This window comes from Gossypium hirsutum, chromosome D01, assembly GCF_007990345.1.
Source record: "Gossypium hirsutum isolate 1008001.06 chromosome D01, Gossypium_hirsutum_v2.1, whole genome shotgun sequence".
Classification (NCBI taxonomy): domain Eukaryota; kingdom Viridiplantae; phylum Streptophyta; class Magnoliopsida; order Malvales; family Malvaceae; genus Gossypium; species Gossypium hirsutum.
The window spans coordinates 53,529,359-53,556,004 of NC_053437.1; the positions used below are offsets into that span (position 1 = coordinate 53,529,359).

The 26,646-nt window shown below is 33.1% G+C and overlaps 1 protein-coding gene and 1 long non-coding RNA gene across 4 annotated transcripts; one reads left to right on the plus strand and one right to left on the minus strand.

Moving 5' to 3' along the window:
• Positions 1–973: 973 nt before the first annotated feature.
• On the minus strand, positions 974–11,000 carry LOC107922345 (mannosyl-oligosaccharide glucosidase GCS1). Of its 3 annotated transcripts, none has more exons than XM_041087422.1 (22): positions 10,507–11,000; positions 10,272–10,345; positions 9,854–10,105; positions 9,115–9,283; positions 8,511–8,597; positions 8,327–8,395; positions 8,035–8,211; positions 7,264–7,371; positions 6,449–6,570; positions 6,191–6,298; positions 6,044–6,117; positions 5,082–5,207; positions 4,494–4,561; positions 3,825–3,974; positions 3,689–3,739; positions 3,305–3,361; positions 2,671–2,820; positions 2,413–2,504; positions 2,189–2,298; positions 1,957–2,020; positions 1,714–1,869; positions 974–1,263 (listed from the first exon to the last, which is right to left on the minus strand). In XM_041087422.1, the coding sequence occupies exons 1-21, from the start codon at positions 10,807–10,809 to the stop codon at positions 1,725–1,727; spliced, it is 2,556 nt and encodes an 851-aa protein (XP_040943356.1). In that variant the 5' UTR covers positions 10,810–11,000; the 3' UTR covers positions 974–1,263; positions 1,714–1,724. The 3 variants fall into 3 exon arrangements, with proteins under 3 accessions (XP_040943356.1, XP_016707830.1, XP_016707829.1); XM_016852341.2 differs by lacking the exon at positions 974–1,263 and adding an exon at positions 1,403–1,519; XM_016852340.2 differs by lacking the exon at positions 974–1,263 and adding an exon at positions 1,403–1,531.
• A 2,145-nt stretch (positions 11,001–13,145) lies between these two features.
• On the plus strand, positions 13,146–13,995 carry LOC107921837 (uncharacterized). Its single transcript, XR_001691109.2, has 2 exons — positions 13,146–13,276; positions 13,652–13,995. It is a non-coding gene; the product is annotated as an uncharacterized lncRNA (long non-coding RNA).
• The last annotated feature ends 12,651 nt before the right edge of the window (positions 13,996–26,646 follow it).

Genomic DNA, 26,646 nt, shown 5'->3' on the forward strand with positions numbered 1-26,646 from the left:
TTCCGCCTATAAGCTGGGTTACCCCCAACCTACAAAGCCTCAGTCTAAAAAAGGATTGGCCCACCCCTCACCATCTATTTTCTTTAAGAAACATGCTTCATGTCCCAAGTTCAAATCATGTCTAACTTAATCTTACCTGCGAATTATCTCCAAAGCTATTTTGATTTAACTTTTCAATTTATTTATCTAATTATACCTTCTAATGCTTCATCTGTTTATAATTTATACAAATACTGCTTGTAACTAAAACTAAGAGTTGTTTTGCCATAACCCCGCGCTTATTTTGCAAGAAGAAGTTTGGTAAACAATAATTGACTAATGAAAATCTATTTTTATTTTAAAAACACAAGCATTTTGAAAATTATTGAAATAAAACAAAAGGGGTAGATCTTAATTTAAGGATCAAGAATAGAGACATCCCTTTCTTGACTTGAGTACAAGTTAAAGCTAAAAAGGATCAATACATTTAAATGTAATATAATTTTTTTTATATCAATTCACAAGATAACAAAAAGATTTTGCACAACCATTCAAACAATAAAGAAATTACTTTTTTTTGTAAAGTAATTTAGTTTTTAGAAAATCATTTTTGTATAAGACTCGGACCTTAATTTCATCTTAAAACTTTGAAAAAATTTCAAAAAAATTCATCTTAAAACAGGAATACTAAAATATGTTAAATTGTACATGAAAAAGGAAAAATAAAATAAAATATGATCTAAATCCATGTAAATTTAGTACTTAATTTATCACTTTTTATTTAAAAAAATTTAATCTCTAATTTTCAATTTTAAAATATAAGTTTAATTATTGACACCGTCAAAAATTTTCTATTAAATTAAATTCATTACAATGTGGTTTTTTTTTTAAATTTCTACCAAATAAATATTATTTTAATTTTAAAATGTATTAATAGAAGATTTTTAAGATAAGGCTAACAATTAGGCTTAAAATATAGAGATTAAATTCTTGAAATAAAAACACATTTTAGAAATTAAATCTTTCAAGATTATTTAGTAATTCTAATAACATGGCAAGTTAGCAATATTCGAAGGAAATTTGAAAAACAGAAATAACCTATAAACCTTTTAATATTTTCTGTGGCAATTTAATAATTCCAATGAACATTATTACCTTTTTCATCATGCGCATAGATATTTAAATTATTAAATTCTTGTGCATACGAATACGACTGAGACTGCAAGGACTCAAGCTTCAGTCTCTACAGTAAGGAGTAGGAGCAAAATCAGGGCTAAAAGGAGCCTGGTCGAAAAAAAATTCATTTAATCCTTTAAAACTTTTAAAATTTTAAATTAGTAAAGATAAAATTACACTTTGACCCTTTAAAATAATAAAATTTTAATTTAATCCTTTAAAAATTATAAAGATAAAACTATTAAAATAGTAAAATTGTACTTTTATTATTGTAAAAGTTACAATTTAATTTCGGCCCTATTTTTGACTTCTCCCTAGCATGCATGAGCTGACCAAGCTCGATCCGTTTGACATTTCCATAGAGCTAAAAGAGCAACTGCGTTATACGTATATATTTGAAGAACTCATATAAAAGTTGGATTCAGTAATTTTCTAAGAAACTAAACTGAACTAAAGACAAGAAAACGCATATCTAAAACTAAAATAAAACTAATTTTTTGTGTTTTAGTTGGGCTCCCATAAGCATTCATATTTTTTACCTAAGATAAGAAAACTTACATCAAAATCTGCTACATTTCATTGTATGCTTCTGCCATGATTAATAGCACAAGCGATGTCCAACCAGTAAACACGCGTGCACCTTTTCCCTTACCCTGCTTTTGATCATATTGTTCCCACAAGAACCCTGTCTGGTGATAGTTTTGAACAACGTTTCTGCCACATTCCAAACAAAATTTGAATTGAACTTCAGAAGCGGCCAAGGATAGTAAATAGACCTAACCTATAATGTTTACTGTGTACCTTATCAAATTGTCTCTCAACTCCTCATAAATGGCTCTAGCTTTGTCTCTGTACGGTCCATTTTCTGTACACAATTGCTCAGTAGATCAGCAGGAACAGAGACATTGAAGCTAAAGGAAAACTATCAACTTTCTTCCCCCTTTTTTCCTTATTTTATTTTAATTTTCCTGTTTTTAATTTTGGGGTAGTAATGGGAAGAAAAGGGAAGAAGGGTGAGGCGAAAACTGTTTACCTAACGAGTAATGCCGGAGTGAAGAAAGAATCATGTAGTTCATATTCATCCAAATTGGACCTCTCCAATAAGGTGCGTCATGCTCTGTGTTGCGTTTCATGTACATGGAGCTAGGGCATGCAAGTACATGTTTAATAATATATTCAGATTGATTAAAGAAAACTAAAGGAGCAAACCTAGCATTATACCTAACAGAAAAAAACTAGTATATTGTTCAGGATTACCTAGTTTTGGCAAGCGAACGAAGTCCATAATTAGTCCACAAGATGCTCCGGTTTGAAATGAGATCTAACTGCTTTTCCAGAATCCACGATTCCTGTGCAGAAAAAGTATAAAATCAGAATTCTATGCAGAAAAGAAAGAGAAACATGACAAATCTATATGATGGATGAAAAGTTAAAAAGATAAAAGCTTCCAACTGTTTAAAAGACAACATGGTAAAAGCATCTGTTAACTGATAACATATTAATTTGGAAACTTACAGATGGAATAATTCTCGTCATAAATGGGAAAAGGCTGACATAACCAACATGAGGAACCAATTTCAGCTCTGGCCTTTCCAATACTTCCCGCACAAGCTCTCGGTTCACATAATTATTGCCTATCATATTTTCTTTCCAACTTAAACGGACCTATCATACATATCAGCAGAGAGCTTTAAAAAAAGGTAACTCAAGTCCACAACCTGAGATCTTAAGCAAATGGCACGACAACCTATTTAACAGAAGAAAATCCAGCTTCATATTATAATGTAGTAACATTTTAACATGTTGAATGTAAAAGCCTGACACACTCCATTAAAAAGAATGAACAGCACAAGAATGTCAATGCCCAATAGAGTATTGTTTGCTTAAAGTTTTGAATGTGCATTAAGTGAACCTTGTCCAAAACACCAACTAAAGAGCAGCACAAGGGACAGAAACTCTCTCTCTCTATATATACACATATATATATATCACTGACAACAGTGGAAAAAGCATGTGCAATTAATTTGTGTCTCATTAGCATATAATGCAATATAAAATGGAAAACATGTAGCACATATGATTCATTCATGAATAATATTACCAGATAAGTATACTTTATCTAAAAAATAGCAAGATGCAGGCAGCATACCTTTTCTGTATGATTCCCGAAGTCAAAATAAGCTCCTGAGGCATGGTCAAAGTGCATCTGGTAAAACATCAAGACAAATGAGACATGAAAAGGCTGAATTCTAAGAACAGTTAGTAGGACAATCTCAAGTAAATTGAAAAAACATAGTAACACTTTCAAATTTTGCTCTATGTAGAGAAAGGAGGTTGCAGGTTTGAGTGGACTTAGGCATATAATGTTCTCCTCAAATGAGTATAACTGGTTAGAGGGTTTGGACAGGTTTAAAGGGGTAGCTTAGGAAATGAACATAGTATACTATAATTTTAAAGAATTGTGCACCACTCACAAAAAGCATCAGAAAGTAATAAGAAAGCAATTTGAACAACATCATGATGAAAGACAAACCTGATTCAGAGTATCGAAGTCCGAAAGCAGATTGGATGTAGAAGCATAGTCCTGCACCAATTCATTTTCAAGATCTATTGTTAATAGTTAAATGATACATCTGAGGATCTAGTTTTCTCATTGCTGCATTTCTAACCTTTCCAGGTTTGTTTTCCTTCCAAATCAATTCTGCAACGGAATTCATGCAATCTGCTGCAAGAAGCATCCAACATCTAAGATCCAAGTGACGCTCATCTTCAGTTGGGTGTGATGCACGAGGATAATCATCCAGTCCAGAGGAAAGTGTCTGGAAATAGCCGAAACCACTCCATTTACTACAGATGTCTTCCAAAACAAACTTTATTCCTTTCTTTTTGAAAAATCCAACTTATATGATATTAGATGAAAAGGTAAATTATCTGTTCTAACCAACGATCCACAAAGAAAAGCTTAATTAAGTCGACTTGTTTCAAAAACCAGGATATAAAAAGCCTTTTAGGCCTTAGACAAGGTCAGAATCCAACGGCACCTAAAAGGCTAAAACATGAAAACAGTAGCCCCAAATCCCAATTTTTTTGGTAAACAGTTCAATTTTGCAAGCCAAGTTTCTGACGATTATGGTCAGCAATATATCCTGACAAAATTATATTGCTTGGACCTCAGTACCAAGCTCAATGAGAAAAATAAGTATTTTTCAAGAAGCACAGCTACCGTGGCATCTTCAGTATGAACATATATATCATTTACTATTGAAAAGCTTGAAAAGAAAGCAGAAGTTATGTTTTCATAGGACTATCAATCTCTTAGAAGTGCTGAAACATAGAACCTTTGGGTTTAGTTCACGAATTGTCAAATTGTCTCTCCCATGCCAGTAATAGCTACCAACATCCTTCCCTGATGTCATAACATTAAAGCAGAATTGAAGAAGGAATGTTAGAAACAGCCAAAACCATTATCTCAAGTTCTAAACAATTCAAAATGCCTACTCCAAGTATCCCTGCTGAAGGTTTCAGAAAATTAGAAAAGACTGATAACTATCTAGTAATAATTTCTATAAAATATCAGTTCAGGAAAGGTGCTTCCAAAAAGTTCAGCATATATCTGAAACAAATGTAAGAATTATAGTTGCTTATATCTGTATGATTTTGAGCTACATGCTCAATAGCATTGCTCAAAAGGCCACCATATTGTCATTTACCCTGAACTTGTTGCTTTAGGAAAGTTATGACCAGAAACAGGACACAACATACAAGGGAGCAATCCGCAAGTATGTGTTAGAATCTATGAAAGTTTCATCTGGCTCTACCTGCTTTACATTATGTCATAATGCCATAGCAGAAGAAAATAAGTAAATTGATATGACATCAATTCTTTCTGTGAACACCCTCCTAAAGATAAACTATTAGTAACATACCTAACTGGGTAGTATTGAACCACTGGAACCATGCTTCTAGCCGAACAAAAGCCTGTTGTAGGAAGGAAATGATCTCACTGCTTTCAGAGGCTGTAAACTTGTTCTTCTTTATACCATTAACAAGATCTGGAAGAGACAAGTTCATATTTCACATCATGTGTATAGAATCTTAATCCAGGAAAAACAATGAAATCAGATAAAAGAAAAGAAAACAAGATCTAATATCTGGCAATCATAACTGTATAAAAAAGAAAGACTCCTGAAAAATAAGAAACACAAGCAACATAATAATCTAATTTCATGTCCATCAGTTTACTTGCTTTTTCTAGTTGCCTGCACATTTATTGATCATAAGGGACTATAACATTTCTGCTTGTTTGGCAGGATATCTCCAACTCTTCAGACATACATTCTTCATAATCAAATTGTTTATATTCACGTTCATCTGCAAGCACTTCATCCAAATGATTTCCAGCTGTGGAGCTTAATCTAAATTAATAGCCTCACCCAAGCATGATAGTCAAATTCGCACAGAAAATCATACACTAGTAGACTGGCTTTTTAATCCACAGATCTAATCCAATCTTTTATCATATTCATGTGTGAAGTGTGCAGTCTTTCTACCAGGAATATTTAATGGTCAAAATAGTTCCTCTATCAGAAAATAATCAGTTGAATTTAGATGAAAACGTCTCCCATTTACTTAAGAACAATCATTTATAGTCATTGAACCAGTTCTGGTACATTACCCTCCAGCTATACACTGGGCTGAACAGCATAACATTGCAAGAGAACCTAGGACTAAATACTACTACATTCATGAATTATTCAAATCATTAGCATCATTGCATCGACCCTTTCCATGATACTGAAATAATCTCTTCCCTTTCATACAAGTTGTTTGACTTAAAATCACCCTCCCAACAGCATTAGAAAGCAAATTAAATTTGAAAACAACATACCACGTAAAACCAAAAATAGTGTTGGTGGATTTCCATTACTTGAATGCTGTAGAACAAATTCTGCAGGAACCTTACTGCTTAAATCATAGAAAAATTAGAGTTTTATCACCAGATATAACTTGGAACTTTGAATTTACTGCAAGTTACCTTAGTGCTTCAGCACCCAAAATTTGCTCACGAGGAATCCAGCCATCAATATTTATTAGATCTAACCAGTGTCCTACAATATCCAAGCTTATATGAAGATCCCAACGCCTGCTCAACATTTGTGGACATATGTGCAGGCACATGCCCCAAGTATGATAAGCATGATACATCCTAACCAACTATAGATTGTGTGGCACACTGAAGAAATGAACTTACAACTATCAAGAAATTTATCTCTTAGACAAATGCACAACTAACCAGATTAGTAGCTGATGAAAACCTTCATCCCAGAGAAATCCCCTCGGAAAGAATGGCCGACTTGGAACAGCGGTGTATAGCTCAGCTGGCCAATATAGAAGAAAATCATCATGACTTTTAACCTGCAAGAGATGTTAGCGCACTGTCAGACAAAGAAGTCTGTTTATGATGAGTACACGTTCTAGTAAATTTTTCTTTTTCTTAATAGAGTTAAGCATAAAGGAATAGAAGGCGGGAAACAACATACAAATAGACTTTTACAAGCAAACAACATGGACCATGTTAACAAGCAGCAAGAATCTAGATTCCAATCGCTAAATTTTCATGGTCTAGGTTATTCCCCTATAGTTACTCAAATAAGAACAGGGGATATCCTAAAGGAAGATTAGCCAAATGATATATGTCCGTATAGGACTGAATTTAAATTTATTGTTAAAGGACTTAACAGAGAAAGACATTATATGAGTGCTGCTGCTTCAGGAAGCGTTCAGAAAAAGAAACTGCTGCCAAAAGGTTGTACTTGGAGCCAAGCAAACATACATTTTCTGAGCTCTCAGAATCCCTACTCTCAGATGCTTATTGGAACAGCTGGCTCTTACAAAATTATTAAAGAACTGAAAAGTCAACTGAATAATATCCAATAATCTAAACTATATTCTTAGGGCATGAATTAGAGAGTTAGGGCAAAGCAAAACGTGAACCATGCCAAAATGAAATATAATGGCTGGAGTGATTGGCAAAAAGTAATATGTACCTAGAAAAAACCTTAGATTAATTAAACAAAAGAACAATAAAACAAATTGCAAGTTACTCACATTAGAATTTTTGGGAATCGAGATTTTTGATTGGCCATAAAAGTAGCCAATGCCACCCAACATATTTCCAATAGCAGCCTTGCCCACATGAATGGAATTAGAATCAAGCTGCAGGTGCAATGCTACAGCATCAGAGTTCCTAGTAGAGCAAATTTAACTCCACAATGTAGACAAAACAGAAAAAAGGAGGAAAAGAAAATAAGTCCTAATGGCTACTAGTATCATCTTAAATGCCAAGGAGAGGGTATCTTATCAAGCAGTTTTGAACCCTTAATAGCCATCATGACACCATGCAAAATCAACTTGTCTTCAAAAAGAGAGGATATGATAGTTTGCTTAGTTGAGTTCCAAAATGATTGCCAAAGAAAGCTATCAACTACCTAGACTTTCCTTCCCAAGTAAACCATCAAGCTTACGTACAAGGCAAAACAATGTCATTTCTAGAAAGCATAAATGATTGACACTAGAAAATTGAGTCTCCTTATTCAACAACATACATAAAAAACAATTTAGTACATGATTTAGTAACTTTGATTGAAAGCAGCTTTGATCAAGGCCAAAGATTCTAAACAAATTCATTCATAACCCAATACATGGGGAAAGAACAAAATTATATTTCTTCCCATACATTATCAAAAGTGATTAGAAGGGATACTGAACTGGCAGCAAGAAAAATTAGAAAAGAACATGATGCAGAGCTAAGAATAAGTAATAAAATGTGAAGAACCAAAGCACACGCGGAAGAATAAATTACTTCACAAAAATGTATACCTTGTCAGCAAGCTGAAAGCAACTCTCAAATTTAACATCAAATTCTCTTTGTTTCTTGTTTAGTTGATTGGTCAACGAGACACCTGCAAGATTGCTTATTCGTTCTTCTACTCTTGAATTCTCACCAGCTCCAGATACAAAAACGATATCTGTTTCCAGTGGAATCCTCCCAGAAATCTGCAAAAAAATTGAAAACCAAGGAGGAGGTAGGCAAGAAAGACAAACCAAAGTTAACTTCAAGAATGCAAATATTTCAAGAGTAGTATTATCCATTGGGTGTACATAAAATTACCTGAAAAACTAAAATGTTAGAAGAACTCTGGTAGATATCAGGTAGCTGAAGCCGATTAAATCTTATTAACTGTTAAAAGGCAAAAGAAACAAGAGTAAAGAGAAGTTATAAGGGGGGAAAGAAAAACTCGTCTAAGACTCTAACAACTGAAAAAATATATGATGCATATGAAAATCCAACAAACTTGGGATGCAAGGTTTTCTTGGACAAGATCAGACAAATTGTGGATATGAGGTGTCCTCAAACCAGAATAATGAACTTCCAGATCAGCCTACAAAATAAGAACAAAAAAAGTTAGCTCCAAATTAGTATCAATTACCAAATAAAACCATAGAAAAACAAAAACACATTTAAGTCCCGTTATTTTATTGAACAAAATCCAGATATTGAACCCTTAAAAGCAATTAGTGAGAGGTTTAGGCCGAAATTTGCAAGAAATAGTATGGAAGCATATAAGCTATTTGATGCTAACATTTAGCAAGAGGTTAGCCTAGTTGACTAATATATTTTAGATACTTTCCTGTTTGAATCCAGGATGCTCAAATTGTAACATAACTAAGAAGTGCACATGTGATTCTGTAAATATTAGTGGCCAATTTCAGTCTCCTTCCTAAATGCTAACCAGCAATAAATAGATAAATGAACATTATTTGAGTTACTTTGGTAGTGTGAATGGCAAGTAGGCCAAGAGAGCTTTCTACTATATGAACTAATTTTCCTCATCAGTATCAAATTTTCATTCAAATATAGGTATTGTAATTTCTAATTCCCATTCAATTTTCCTTTACCTTCGACTTTACATGTAGCTGCCACTCTCCAATGTCTGTTCGTGACCCTGATGCCAGGAGAGAATTCTCGTGAATGTCTAAGATATCTCCACCTAAACTTAGAGCATTTCCATCTTCCTCAGCCAAATAGAAAAAAAGGTGCACATTTTTCTGCATCTCCTCATTCCACCTAGAGGTGTAAAATGGAACATGATAAACTTGATCCCATAGGGAAATTGAATGGTGAGCCAAGTACACACTCAGAATTGAACATTTTGCTCCACATGCAAGTAAATGCATTCTATAGATATTTTCAGACACACCTTGTTATTCTAGCTTGAAAATAAACATGCAATTATGAGTGTATGGAGGAATGTAGAGAGGAAGCAATATTTCTAATAGCTATAGTTGATCAGGCTTTCCATTCACACTACTGCATAATGAATTTAAAACTCATTCTCCAAGGGGCAGGCTAGCTATATAGGAAAATATAATACCTCAATACATTAATTGACCCAAAGAATTCTACACCTAAAATTGAAACATGCATGGCACTAAAAATGTTAAGCCACAGACTTTCATAAAATTGAAATATGCATTAATTGTTCATTTACAAATGTATTCTTCAGTTATTCAATCTTTTTTCTCGGACTGTCATAAAATCAACTTCAATATTTTCCTCTGACCTATCTTCAAGAAAGCACCAGGTTAAACATATGCAATCAACAACACAAGTAAAATAACAGATCAAGCAACATACCCTTGATTTTGTACGTTAATTCGAACTGCCCAGTCTCCTCCATAGCCACTGTCATCCTCCTTATATTTCAAGAAACTTGTTGCTAGAGTCATATCCTGATCAACCAGAACTTGATGTCCAAAATCCCGTCCATTATGACTTGTCCAACCATATGTGCTCAGATCATCGGAATCTTGGCAAATGTGTCGAATAAAATACCTCCGATCCTTTACACCGAGCCACATTAATCCAGCAACTAGTGACAGAGGAGTCCTGCCAGATACAGTTTGCTAATTAACAACCTCCAATTACAATCACTTTTTAGCCAAAAAAGAATTACCATGCTATTATTCACATGAACTTTATCTCCTCGGTTCAAAATTATAAAGCTAAAGGGAAAAACATATCAAGTTCTAGGAATGTAAAAATATGATATTACCTTGCACGAATCCCAAAATAAACATGAGGACGATAAGTTCCCCAGTATAAGCTCTCCTTATGCTCGCCTTGAAACTGTCACAAATCGAGTGCTCCATTACCAAATAAGTACATATACGTATAAAAAAAATCTATACTCCAATATACTTACATTTATATTCGCGATTTAAAAACTTCTTTTAAAAAAATTTGAAGGAAAAAAGTGAGAAAGGGATAGAAATTCACATTTGGAGTACCTGAGGTAAGTCCATGATTCTGGGAGCTGGAAATGGAGTGACGACTCTAGGTCTACGAGCTTCTTCAGCTATGCTAATGAGATGATTGACTAAAAAGAATATAATTAAGGCGGCGACTATGCCGAAACCTAGAATGATTTTAAGATCAGCGTTGAGGATTCGAAGTGCGGTGCCGTGATCTTTGGTTTTAACTCTGCGGAGTTTGGAGATTGGTTTAGCTTTATTGAAAGCATCATCGTCTTCGTTGACATCGGAGGAGGGTTTGGTTCTGCTTCGAGCGCTCCTTCGACCATCTCCGGTCATTCTCAGATTGGGGTCGGAGAGTTTTTGAGATTAGGGAAATAGGCGTTTTTCTTGCACTGATCGATGGAGGAATGGAGCAACGCAGTGTGTGCGCCAAAAATGGCGGGCAGCTTAGGATTCGGCCCAGCCCATCACGGCTCCCGTCGCCTGTGACGACGACTAACGAGTAATGATTCCGTATCATAGATCACATGTTGGCACGTCACACGATCCAATAACATACGATTTAATTTTTTGAGTAAATTATCCCGGTTTCCCCTCAACTTTGGTTGAAATTACGTTTTTGTTACTGAATTTTCAAAACTTTTAAAATTGCTACTTACATTTCGGGTTTGAACAAAACGATCACCCAACCGTTATCATCTATTACACCATGTTTGGTTGGGTCTATTGGCATAGCCAATACACACCTAATCGGTGGGCCCCACTTAATCTCCCTTCAATCTGTTGTTTGGTTGGTTGTATTGCCATTACGTCCCAAATTTGTTCCTTACCTAATACACCCGGTCCCGTAATAGGTATTCCTCCCATTCAGCACCGATTAGAGAATCCTTACCCATTTCTTGTTTTCGTTTCCTTTTTCTGCCCTCATAGATTTCTGCTTCTTCTTCCATCGGCATTTTAGTTCATCCCCCCGCTCAGCTAAATTACTTCTTCTTCCCTGTTGCTTCATTCATATCCTAAATAGAAAATATTGGGAAAAGAATCCCATAAAATTTTAGGTTGTGATTGATCGCCATCGTCATGGATTCGTAAGCTTTTTTTTTTCATTTTTATTTATATGTTCAATTAATTTTCTGATGTGCGCTTTCAGTCGGCACTCTTCAATTTCCATTCATTCTTAACGGTAGTGCTATTGGGAATCTGCACCTGCACTTACTTGAAGATGCAATTTCTAGCTATCCTTGAACAGAGAACTGGGTATATCCTCTCGCTCTCTTTCTAATTTTCTTCTATTTGTTTTATTCGTTTATTGTTGAATAGTTCTCATTACTATATTTGTAGTTGATTTAAGCTTGTATTTTCATTTCAATCAGAACTGATTTTGGCAATTGAATGCTAGATTGTGTGCCTTGGCATAATTGTTTAATGTCTGCAAGTCATGCAGTTAGTTTTGTAGTGCTTTTGTAGTTATTTTAGCTTTGTAATTTGGAATAACTGTTTTTGAGCTGAAAACTTTTGAGATGGGGGATGTTGCGGCGATAAAAACTTGTGGTTTTGGAAATCTGGGTTTTCATTTTTTGGATTTACAAGAGGTTCTGTTGCATAAAAAGAGATAAATTACATTGTAGTTGTTTACTCATTGAAGTTAATTTCCTAAATTGTGTGCTGAAATTTGGAATCAGTGAAATATTTATTGGTTTGTACTGATTTTAAGCTCAAAATTTGGTTATAAAGTAAAGCAAAAAAGGAGAAAAACAACGAGTTTGGTTGCTACTTTTCTTTCTTTTTAACTTTATTTTATTAGAGGAGAATTTTGTGATATGTAGTCTCTTTGTAAATACCCCAAGATTAAGTTGTGTTATTTGATTAATTTTAATGGAGAGTTGAGCCTTCTCTTTATTAGTGTTGGAAAATAAAACTTTTTGTGAGCATGCTAAAACAGTTTTTAAATTTAACCTTTCAATTAATAGATTAAAAGACATTATAGTTTCGCATTTCAACCATAATATGTTCACTAGTTTAAGTATCTTTTTTGAAATATTGGCTTCAGGTCTCATCATTTCATTTTTTGAACAAATTACAAAACAATTTTATTCTTTATGTGATCTGCATAACTAATTGATGGTTCTGTTTCTCTTCTCTATGCTTCTAATTGATTATGTATGAAGTGGCCTACTAAGATAAGGTTTTTTATGTGATCACATTTCTTCTTTAAAATTTAATGATATAAGGTCAAAGGCTAACCAAGATTTTTCTTTGATTATCTGTCTCTGAACTGGAATAGAATGATCAAGAAGGTACTTTGCTACTTGCCAAAAGCCATCATTTCAACTTTGGTTTAGCTGGATATATACAGGAAGTTCACAAATGCATTGGCAGTAGTAGTTATTGTCTCTGTCGGTTGGATTTGCTACGAGGTAAATCAAGTCCATTATCTTTGATGCTTTCTTTAGGCTGCTTTATCAATAGACTTCAGCATATAATGTAGAAGAAAGCAAAGAACATGCTAGCAATTTAAGTGCAGTCTGGTATCTTTATGATGGGAAGTATAGGGTAGAGTAATCAAAAACTGCAACATATAGTGTGATGAAAATATAGCATTTTAGAAATGGCATCATTATCAAAAACCTGCTGCACCTTACAACTGCGAAACTCTGCCTTTTCAAATTTACTTCAAGGCAAATGATGTTTACAACGAGCAGTGGCAGAATGCTTGGATCATCCCAGCCTTCTGGAAAATCTTATCTTTCTCTCTGCTATGTGTCATTTGTGTTCTTTGGGCTCCTTCTCAGAATTCTACGCGGTAAATATCTAACTTATTGAGCCCTAAGCTTCTCTTTCTGCCTTTCCTTTTCTGCTACGGTTGTTTATGAACTGTTTTATGGACATTCAAAATGAAAGAAGAAAAAACTTCATACTCACACCCTCAATTGTTTAAGATATTTCTTGATCGTTAATAAAGGTAAAACTCAGCAACTTGAGATGTCTGTGTAGGCTTGATTACTTGTTTAATTTGTAGCTAGTTCCTTTGTGTTACGGAATTTAAAGATGTATGGCTGTTTTATATTGTGGTTGATGTTCCTGCATATTTTAGTTTCAGTGTCGATCTTTGAGAATTTTATTTCAATGTCTTTGCAGTTTCTTATAGTTCACCATTTTGTTATTCCGATCTTAATAGGTATGCTTACTCTGGTGAAGCAAATGAAGATTTTGACAAAGATGATACTAATTTGACACTCATAAAACCCTCTCCAACACCTTCAAAAGATTTTAGAACTGCACCGGAAACTAGAACGGTGCAGGGCAGTAATGGAGCATCTTCTAATGGTGATTTGGAAGAAGACAAGACAGAGTGACATAAAAACCCCACCTGTGAATCTGTAATTCTTAGAACTCGGTTCAATACTCAGATTCACTTAAATCAAGGCCTTGTTATAGTTGTAACAATGATCCCATTTTTTTTGAACTGTAATGATATCAGGGTGGCTACCATTACAACCAAACATCAGATGTTGAGCTTTATCTTTCCCTTCTTTGATTTTATATTTTATATATTTTTTTGGTTTTACCCCAAAAGTTTTCATCAGTTAATTGTTACCAGGGGAACAGAAAATCCTAGTATGCCTTTTTTTAATGTTAATATAGTTTGTGACATGTTATTTAACATGTTTTTTTGTATCGAACATTATCTACTAATGTTGCAGAACAATGGATACCATACTTAACCGGGAAAGCATGTACCATGACAATATAAAGGAGGTTCCAGCAATTGAGAATATTGGAAAGGATTGTAAATGCTGGTATTTAAAGTTTATATATCACCTCTTAAAAGGTAACTATAAATCAACTATATACTAAATTAGACTAAATTTCAGATCCATTCAGTCGTCCATGATTGCTAAATTTCAGATCAACTATTCTTTGAAATTGGGCTGATCTTTGGTTCCTAAACCGTAACATGGTTTTGTGATTGGGGAATTTGAGGAACTTTCCTGGACCAATATTTATCTGGCAGTTGTCTAATAATTATGTTAAATTATCTTTTATAGTATCATATATTATGATTTGAGTAAATTCATATAAGAATATTAATTATTAAGAATTTTATTAAATTATATATTTTAATTATAATATATTTAATAATAATTATGTTAAATTATCTTTTATAGTATCATATATTATGATTTGAGTAAATTCATATAAGAATATTAATTATTAAGAATTTTATTAAATTATATATTTTAATTATAATATATTTAATAATAATTATGTTTAAATATGATTAAATTATTTATTATTGATAATAATAATCTTATTAAAATTTAAATAACAATAACAATAATCATTTACCAAAACAAATTTATGCTAAGGGTATTCTAGTCATTTTAGTTTTTTCCATTATGCTATTACACCTCTATTCCATTCAACCAAACACAAGATTACTATTACGCCTCTATTCCATTACATTCAACCAAACAGTTGATTTGCTATTACACCTCTATTCCATTACACCTCTATTCCATTACACCTCTAATCCAATACACCTCTAATCCAATACAGCGAACCAAACGTGCCCTAGTGGGGTAACTGTTGTCTTATGTGGCACGTTAGTTTTTCATATAGGTTCCATGTGAATTGCCACATAAATTTAGGGAAATAAATTTTAATATTTTCAATAAAAAAGTTAAATATTTATATTGGAAAAAGATAAGGAATAGTTTTCTATATAAACCCTAAGCTAATTTGTGTTATACTCAGCTTTTTTTTTTTACATTCACCAACAAGGAAGATAAGAAGAAGGAAGAATAAAAAAATAGATAAATCTTAAAATTATATATGAATTTTTATTTAATGTGCAATTGTATATATGAACTTTAATTTGGTGCAATTATACACGTGAAACTTTAATTGTGGTTCAAATATATACTTGAAACTTTAATTTTGATTTAATCATACATATTTAAAGAAATAAATACATCAATTTAGTTTTATATTAGATAAATATAATTATTTATTTATGTAATAGATAAATATAAAATGATGTTATATCAATAATTGTGTTAATAATTTACAAGAATTGGATCAAATCAAAATTTAATGTATAAAATTACACAAAATCAAAATTCGTGTATACTATTGCACATTAAATCATAGTTCATGTATAGTTTTAGTATTTATCCCAATAAAAAAAGAAGGAATGGAGTAGCCTAGCTTGAATCCAATGTGCTATTATGGAAACCTAGCAAAATTAACAACTTCCCAATAATATGACAACTCATGTAGGAATTTTTTTGTTGTATGAACTATGGTAATGGAAACTAAATTTGTTGTTCTTTTTTCCTAGTATGATCCACCATTGAGAGTTCATTCAAGAATTGTTTTATTGGGGATGTTGAAAAAAGTGAGAACAATGGAGAAGGAATGAGACAATCATATGGTTAATAGTTGTGATTATTTGTATTATAATATGGACTATGAAATGAAGAAAATAATTATTGTTGAATTATGATTAGGGTTAAATGTAGGGTTTTCCATTGTTCAAGTATGAAAATGGGGTTGAAATTTGGGGAGTTTTTTTTATTGAAGGGAAAATGTTAAAAGCTTTAGTTGAGTGTAACACCCATAAAATTGTTATGTTATAAAAGTAGCATAAAGTAAAAATCGTGCATAATGGATTCCTCGGTAAAATTGAATAAGGAATATAATTAACAAAAGATAAGGTTGATGGATGCCAAAGAAAGTTTAATTAATAAGTATGTAACACTTCACGCCCGACCCATTTGCCAGATCCGAGTATGGTGCATCACAAATAGACCGGGTTCACCTATTCTTAATTATGCTAACTTAATTGCTATAAAATAGCCTAACAATAAAAGTTTCTAATAATGAAATTAAAAACAATAATTCTTACAACTAAGGCCTTGAGCCATTAAGTGTTAGGTCTCTCAAATTCAGTTTCAAATCCATCTATTTGGGTACAAAGAAACTCTTAACAATTAACTACTGTTTGCTATCTAAAATCCAGATTCGGATGATGTTATCTAGCTATTACATAATTGATTCCGAGGTGAAGCCTTCATTGGTACCCTCTTCCTATGTGCATGGCTTTAATTGCCTACGATCCTCGATCTCATCTCTATCTGGCTTGGTCTTTCCTCGAAGTCTTCGATCATCCTTCCAAGTCCTGCAAATATCAGATAAACTCTTGTAAGTTCAATTGAATTTAATGAGTTCCTTCACTAGGTCATACATAAATAAATCCTATTACACGAGGGTAAATAATGTAAGATAAATTTAAACTTAAATTAACTCCCTAGTAGCTCAAGGCGGATGTTCTTTATCAGGGTGGCAGACTCCACCCGTTTCTTTAAGCTACTCAGCTCACTATAAGACTTTCCTCTGGTCAGACTCTCCACTCAACCGTACACCAGATACCTCGCATTTCAACTAAACATATCCATACTTTCCTTCCTTTCATACACCCCACATACAGGGTGTTCGATGGCCTCTATAGTAACTATCTTGAATTCCCGCCTAAAGATCCTTAGGTCATCCCTTTCCTTGGCACACTTGCTTTGGTCGAATTAGACCTTGACGGACTCCCTCTTTGTATACCATAGTCCCAAAAGACTCATTGACATTTTCGTATTGTTCTGACCTTCAACAGACCTTACCACTCTAGTGAACTCATTCTCGTTTCTTCCTATTGGTAACAATGATGGGGTTACTTCCAGTAATCTGCCTTAGGCACAAGGCTAACCTAGGACTTTACCTGTCCCATGTGATAAGCAGTGTAACACCCCAAACCCGGCCTAGACGTTATGGCCGAATCTGGCGATGTCACATGGAAAGGGATTTAAAGACAAGATTGTCGAGTTTAATAACCGTTATAGTAAGTTAGCTTTTATTTAATTCGAAAAAACTAGTTGATTTGCTTTAAAACTTGTCTCTTAGCGGAAGTTTTTGTAACCAATTAATTTAGAGAAAATCATTTCTATTTACGAAAAACCTTAGTTTTTAGAACAAAACCCGTGTTTTGTGGAGTTGCAGTTTTAAAAAAAAATCCATAAAAAATAGTATAAAGTCCCAAATTTAAAACCAACCAGTCTATAGTCCAAAAGATACATCAAAAACCCCAAATAGGTAATAAATTCTAGGCATTAACGAAAAAAAACCTAAAATTTACGTGTGGCCACTGTCAAGTCCTCCGCTGCACCGACTCGTCAAGTCTAAGGATTACCTGTACAGATTAAACAGAGAAAGGGTGAGTTTTTGCAAGCTCAGTGTGTAATCCCCATAGAAAATATGCATACAGATAATCAATAGAATTCAGTTAGATACAGTTTGGGGCCCGTGCCCATCACAGAATCAGTTTGGGCCTTAGCTCATTCAGATACAGTCTCAGAAATACATTAGGGCCCTGACCCATATCAGATACAAAATGCAGATACAGTAAATTAGAATCCTACCCACCAGCCTATACACACCATCTCCGTCCGACCTTACACACCATGTGGGGATTAAATCAACCCACCCATCCCTACACATCATGTTGTACCAAAATGCGGCACATAATCAGAAGGTTGCAGCTGAGCTACCAGATAACAGGCTTAATAGCCTTTCAGACACTTCCTCCGAATATCATCAACCCACCCCGATGCAATGCAACATACAAAATATGTCATGCCATTATGCAATTAATAATACATACATTTAGATATCATAAGTCATGCTCGGTACAGAAATCAGACAAACAGATCAAACATATAGGGGTCTAAGTAAAGCTTACCGACCCTATAGTAGGTCCACAGTCGACTTGGGCGACCCGTGCAACCTTACAAAACTTTTCAGAAAAATGGGCTCACACACCCATGTGGCCCACTCAGCCGCAAATTGGCCTTAGCCATGCGATCTATTTTTAATGTAATCCATGCTAGTTAGTTATTCATATATATTTTCACTATTTAATTAAATGTTCCTTCAAAGCTATTTACTTGAGTCACTGTTACTAAATTATTTATATCTTAAGCTACAGAATTTCAAATTAAGATCTGCTTGATGTCTTTGAAACTAGACTCAAATACCTTTCTACCATAAAATTTTCAAAATTTTTTGGTTTAGCCAATAAGTAAAGTAAAATCTTCAAACTTACCATTGTTCTGCTATCTGATAGCTTCGTCCATTCTTTGCTAAAAAATAATTATCTCTTAGTACAAAATTTTGATGATGTTTCCATTTGTTTCTATTAAAAATAGACTCACTAATAGTTTAAACATGTAAATTTTAACCCCTAATTATTTTTCTCCAATTTTTGATGATTTTCCAAAGTCAGAACAGGGGAACCCAAATTCAATCTGACCTTGTCTTACAAAGTTTATTATATCTCACGATTTACAATTCCATTACTTACACCGTTTCTTCTATGAGAAACTAGACTCAATAAGCTTTAATTTTATATTTTGTTCATCCTCAATTAGATTTCCATAATTTATGGCGATTTTTCAAAATTATCCTACTGCTGCTGTCCAAACAGTAAGCAATTTTAGCTTGTCGCCGAATCCCTTTTTTTTTGCGTTTTGGGTACACACCTGGTTTTTTTTTATGATAAAACAGTCCTCGAGCACTCCAAATCCTATAATCAAGATACTCAACATCAATTTAATGGATTTATAAGCGAATTGACAACCAAGAACGAACAGAAACCCAACTTACCACCAATAATAACCCTCCGTTTAATTATTGTTAAGACGAGAACACCAAATTCACCAGTCCGAGCCTCCCCTTACACCCAAATCATAAAGAAAAAACATTACCACTTCAGTCGTTAAGAGATTCATGGCATAAACGAAGAGAAATACTTACCGAAACTAAGCGAGCACTAACCGTGTGTGAAAACGAAGGAAAATAAATGGATTAGGGAAAAATCAAGAAGAAGAAAAAGAAGAGAAGGATGGAAAAACTCAGAGAATTTCAGCAAGAGGAGAGGGAGAAGAATAGACGGCAGATTTTTTTTTTGGAAAAGAGAGTCACAATGGTAAAAAAATAAAATAAAATCTCGATAACCCCCAAAATCTTTTAATCTTCTCCCCTAATTCCCACTACACATCTACTACTCAAAATCCCCTTATTACACAACTCTATCCCAAATTCTGAGAAAAAAAATAATACCCTTTCCTGCATAGGGATTTGAACACAAGACCTCGACCATAAGAACACACCATTTAACCACCAAACTAGTAGGCCCATTCTGATGTAATTTACCTAACAATCAAATAAAAGCCTACTGAACAAGAGTAAGACCAAATCCATTCAAAATACCAAAATTTGCCCAAGTGAAGGCTTGAACTTGGGACCTCCCGAACACTCCCAGACACTCCCAGAACACATAACCACTAAAGCTGATAGATACTTGTGTCATATTTTCACAATAACGAAATTAGAAATTTTGGGGCATTACAAGCAGACCATCACTTATAAGACTACAAAGTCTGCTTCCCCTCTTACATTTCTATAATTAGGCCAGTTTCTACTCGATCTATCTTTCTCTATTTCTTGTCAGGTCTTCGTCCATGCCTAATCGGCTTTCACATCTACCTTTATTGCTTTTATCATTTTTGGAGGATTCATCAAAATTCGTTTGCCACCACTTGCACTTTCCTTCAACTCTTCTTCCACCTACGTGGTTTCCCATACTTGACGCACTAGCCTATACCCCTCGCTTAAGGTCTTGATAGACTTTTCGTGCTTGTATCCTAGTAGACTCTATGGGTTGTCGTAGCTGAGCTATGGTCTTATACCATTCTTCTTATTCTACTTACCTTTTAGCAGACTCCTAGCCATAACTCTTGTCGCCTTATGCAATATACCTCACCCTTATCGTTTTGACAATTTGCATTATTGGAATGTCCTGGTGGGCTACTCCGCATTTACTACTTTGACAGACTCTCACTGTTGGTTGTTACAACTGAGCTGTGGTCTTACACCCTTTTTACCTCCACGTCCTCTCGGACTTACCCCATGTTTATTGTTCCGATAGACTTACCTCATGTTTACTATCTCAGTGGGATTTATCTCTATTATGTATTTACTGTCCCAGTGGACTATATTTGTTCTGTGCTTATTGTCCTAGCGAACTATCTCTGTTCTATGTATATTGTCCTAGCAGACTATCTCTGCAGATGCTATAAAGTTTTTCATCCATGGTCTTACACCGATTTGTCATCTTGGTTCACTATCATATGATGCCATGGAGTTTTTTTATCCATGGTCTTACTTATTATACCTAGCTGCCATAGCATCTTTCATCTATGGTCTTACACCGTATACCTTCGTCACGGTGTTACCTTAAAGGACCAGTCGATACCACCGTCGTAGTAAATACCTTTCCATGATTTTATTTCTCGAATCCTCCTCCTAACCTTGATGCTCAAACACCACATTGTTCCCTCTGCAAGGCCCAGAGCTTTGTCCGAGGCAATAACTAACAGGGTCACTCCTTATTTCCCTTCCTAACTTCATCTATCCCATGCAGGTTTTTCCCACAGTCATGCAATGCATTCACATATCATCATATCTCATGTTTATGCAGACATGGCATACTCAAATAGCGTAGACCATAATACCAGGTTTGGGGTTTAGAACTCATCTAAAACCTGATCGTTTCCACAGCTTAGCTTCCTCGAACGCCAGAGCTTCCATTCTCCTAGTAGCAACTTGCTGGTTTCCCTATTATTCCAACTTAACCCTCATGAAGTTTTCTCCATGCAAAACTTTCTATGGCCTCCTCTTATTCAAAGCAACTGAAAAAGATAATGATGAAGAGGGAAAAGAAATAGAATCGGGAAGAAAATTATCCCTGGGAGCTATCTTCCAGCTATTTATTGCCTTTCCAGCGCTAATACCCACCTTATGAGAACCGTACATTATAATCATTGTGTCTCCTACTAAGGAAGCGGTTGATTTCGTTCTAATTGAACCAGGATTAGTCCTCAAATATGTTTAATTTTGTTTCTAGTTTTCCCGTTTCTTCCAATAGAGGCTGCCAACTTGTGGTCTCTTACCATTTAGTCCTCCTATTACCTAAAATTTATGGGTTATTAGGAATTTGGGTGTTACAAAGTAAGTCATGATATATATTAATTTAAGGCAGAAAGTAAACCATAAAGATGTGAAAAGTTTTGAGACTCAAGTGGGAATATTTGAGATTTGAGGGGTCGAAATATAAATACGAGAAAGTTAAAAGATCAAAAGTGAAAATAACCTAATATATTGTGACATAAAATTGGTAAGCAGGGATCAAATTGAATAAGTGGAGGAATATGAGGGACTAAATTATAATTTTAACAAATTAAGTGATGATTCATTGAATGAATTATAGAGAATGTTGAAGGGTAAAATAGTCATATCTTAATTAAGATAATTATCATGAAACATCATGATGTTATGAATATTGGTGTTAGATTTTGATTGGTTAAGATTATTTTAATATAAAATATTTTATTATTTAATTAATGGTGAAGGACATAAAAAAGAAAAGATGATGAAAATTTCTCCATCTTTTTTTCAAGCTCATGTCGACCATCTTGAAGAAAAGAAAGTTTTGCTTTCTTTATAATTTGGGGAAAAAAGAATTTTCATAGCTGCCAAAAAGGAAAAAATGATAAGAAGACTATGGTGAACATGAATATCAATTTGGATTCAAGAAAGACAGAACTGAAGGAGAGAGAAAGTCAAACTAAGGTTTGAAACCAAGAGAACAATGTATAAATATCAAGGTTCTATCATGCTTTCAAGTTTAAACTTGTTAGAAAAGTATAGAAATGATGTTAAAGTAAAGATTACTCATGAAAAGTTTTATGTTCTTGACATGTTGAAGAAATAAATTGAGAAAGTGAATCAAGTGATAAGGAGAAGGGAAAAACAAGTGATTTTAGGTTAGTGATAGATAAGTACCCTTGAATTCTCTTGTTATTTAAGGATTAAAAAGTAAACTTTGTGAAAGTTGTGGAAAATAGTAAAATAACTTTATAAAATAGAAAATGTTAAAAGAAAGCTTAATTGAAGTGAAATATGGTAATTAAATAGATATAAAATGATGTTGAAGTGAGATTATAGTAAATATTATATGTTCATGATGTTAAAGACTAAATTGTGCTCTTTGTGAAGTTTATAATTGAAAAAAAAGAAAAAAAGAATAGCATATTAATTAGATATGTGAAATATAGCATTATGAAGAATTTTTTTTATTAAAGTTTTATGTGATAGTGAATTTGAATGAAGTATTATAACAATTATTGAATTTTTATAATGTTAAGGACTAAATTGTAAGATGTTTAGAAATGACTATAAGTTTTAAAAATGTTGAAAAGAATTATTCAAGTAAAGAGTTACATGGAAGAGAACTTATTTAAAGTGTGTAAGTATTGTGTATTGAATTTTGTGGCAAAAAGGACTAAATTGAAAATTATGTGAAAGTTATATGTGTTATTATTTTACAATTGAAAAAGATGTAGAGAGTACAAAATATATGATGTATTATGGACCTAGAATTTAGAGAATAAAATATCATGATTATTGTAATTGTAATTACAATTATTCTTTAAATCGTGAAAATGAGGACTAAATTGAATAAGTAAAAAAATATAGTTAAATTGTGAAAATCATGAAATAAATACTAGTATGAATAAATATAGTGGATAGTTCTATAATGGAAATGAAAAGCTAATGTTTTTTAAAGTCTTAATTTTTAAGATTATATGTTTGTGCGATGTTAAATATTAAACTCAAATGAAAGGAATGAGAAAATGTAATGAAATCGTGAAAATTGTGGAATAAAGTATTCATGATTAATTATTGTGAATTCAGTGATATATGAATGCCCATGTAGACTAAAGTTGAACTTTATGGATATAGTTGGTATGCCATAAGAACTCGAGCGCTCCCGTGTTAATTGTGACATGCACTTTGATGCATCTGTTTTGATAAAGCACTACGATGTTCTTTGTTCTATTTTGATGTAGCACATCGGTGCTCTTGTATTTTGATTTGTTCCGAGTATCCAGCTAGTTCAAACGTGTCTAACATGGGCTAAGAAACTGAGGCAAGTGAATTCTGATAACAATTTTTATTAAATCGTGAAGTGATAATATAATGATCCAAGTATTGGTGAAATGTAGCATGATAAGTGACTTTACAAGTATGAATAAGTGTAAACATAACTGATAACAAGTGAATATCATAATTAATCGTAAGTAGATGAGAAGTGAAAATATTGTGACTAAGTGAACTTGAAAATGAATATGAAGGGATAATTGTTAAGTAAAGCTAGAAGAATGATTATAAAAAATTGATTAGTGAGCTTGAATGAAGTGTTATATAGTAGTGAATAATCTCTTGAAAATAATGACATGTTCATGAAATTATATTAGTAATATTTTCACTATTAAATAAATTAAAGAAATTTTAAGCTTTGAATTCATGGGTACTTACTAAGCATTCAAGAGCTTAACACGTCTTTTAAACGTGTAGGTGAAAGATCGAATTGAAGTTTTTGTACCAAGTGGTGACCTCGACAATATCATCACATCATCAAAGCTTGGGATAAAAGGGGCACAAAATAAATTTCATGGTATAGAGTATGACATGTATATAGGTGAATTAATGAAGTAATAAATAAAGTGTCCAGTTGTTTAATATTTAAGTTTGATGTAATTGAAACCAAAATTCACGTCGTGATATCAACTCAAAAAAAATTAAAAACTTTACAATTTAATCATTATTCGACTTTAGGTTATCAAAATAACTTTTTTAACTTGTTTAAATCTCGGATATGATTATGAAGCATGTTGTAAATGTGTAATGATTTTAATAACATGCATGAATTTTTGTATTGAAATGTAATCGTTTGTAGTTGATTTGGTAACGAATGTGAAATCCTGTAGCTCAAACCTAGTGATCGGGCTGAGTATGGGATGTTACATTGAGGGTGTAAAATTTTTGGGTTTGTAACCCCATTTTTTGTTTATGAAATGGAATGATGAAGTTAAATATGGTATGCTAAGAAACAAACATATGAAAGAGAAAAATAAAAGTATAATATTAGTTTGAAATTGATATTGCAAAATTCAACAAGTTTTAATGATTATATAGAGTGAAAATCTCCAACATTAGATTTGTATCACATTGGAGTTTGACCCCATATTATGAGAAAAAAAGAACTTGAAAAATTATACAACATTCAAGAGTAGTCAAATTATTAAAAGAAATATTGACTTAATTCTCCTTTTGGTTTAAGGTTTAACAAAATAGAAGTTGAGTTTGATGAAAAAAGCAATTAATGTTCACTTAAGGTCACATGTATGAATGAAGAAAGTTGCCTACAATTTAGGTATTTCAACTAAGTTGAATGAAGAAAGTTGCTTACAATTCAGAAAGTTGCCTACAATTCAGGTATTTCAACTAAACCACCTATGCTTAAAATTGTTTCAGAAATTAGACGCAAAACAAAATACCATATGTGATCAAATTTATCTTCACCTATACAAAATTAAACCTAAACTCATAAACCCTATCAGAAAACCATAACATATTAAGAGTTTGTACAAAATAATAACCAGCTTGCATTCAATCATAGTGTTGCCTTTGTATTACATCAGGTGTAGTAAGGTTAGAGACAAAAGATTCTTGTGAAAAGAGCCTCCATCTAATTATCTTAGGCTCCCCAACATCATTTCTCTTGAATGGCAACTTTTCCCTTGGAGGTTGGATTGCCCTTGTATCTGGGAGGTTGATTATTTGTGTCTGGCTTGAAAGTTGTTACTGACTTAGAGTTGATTGTTGGAATGGAGGCTGATATTTTAATAGAGTAGTAGTTAGTTGCTGGGTTGGGTTATGAGTTTTATTGCTTAGTTGGGAGAGGTTGATAAGTTGGCTAATAGATGTCTAGTTAGTTGTAACTCTTCTAACCTGATTTGTAGGAATTAAGTCATTAGAATTAGTTGTAGAAAGATATATAAAGTATAACTATTGTTGAAGTAAAGATTGGTCAAAAAGTACGACCTTTATTTGAGCATAGTGTATAAGCATATTAAATACCTTATAGATTATTGAATATTGGCTTCCAACTTCTTCTAAATTTTTGGACACAAGTGTCCAATGTACTTCTCAACTACTTCTATGTTTTTGACCAATCTCTGCATCTTCTTTATCCTGATTCAACAAATTCCAATTCAGAAGTCAAGTTCTTATTAACGAAAAAATTGAAAAGAAATGAAAAGTAAGAATAGATATTTAAGCTGAGGTACCTTCTGTTTGCTAGACACAAAAGTGATGTGATATGATGTGAGTTGACAATGTAAATCACCTGATAGTAGCTCCAAGAACCAACACTAAGATGCATGGTTCTCACTTTCAATTGTAGCATATACAATTGGATATTCATCATTTGCATCTATCCCAACAACTGATAAGATGTAACCTCCATAATACCCCTTCAAAAAGCACCTATCTAGACATAAAATACTTCTACATCTAACCTTATAACCATATTTAATTTTTGAAATAACCTAGCATGCAGGGAGCATATTGTTGTAATGCCAAGGTTAGTAGTCCTAAGCTCTAATAAGTAATCATATATGTTCCCGTACGTAACACCCTATACCTGAATCAATTTTTGGGTTTGAGTTACAGATGCCACATTCGTTTCTAGAGCAATTATGAAAACTTTCATCCAATCTATACTATTAAATGACTAAAATTCAACCAAAACATGCATTCAACTTGATATACAACATTTCTGTATTTATAAATGTAACCTCCCAAATTCGACCCATTCGTTGCGGCTGAATTTGAAAAGTTACATTGGCCAACGGAATAACCCAGAAAAATTTTCGTAGTTTTCAAACATACTTTTTAAACCATTTGTATGAATAGTTCAAAACTAGTGAAATCAAATATTTAACTTAATTTCGTAGAAACATGAAAATTATAGAAATCAGTGATTTCAGTATTTCATTTGTAAAAACTTGATTGCTATTCAAAACTTTCATAATTTCAATCACATTTCAAAATCATTTATCTTTTTCTTCAAAACTAGAGAACTTGATTAATCATCATTATTCGGGAAAAACATGTTAACTTCAGAAATCAAATGTCTTTAGAAATCTCCTTTGTAAA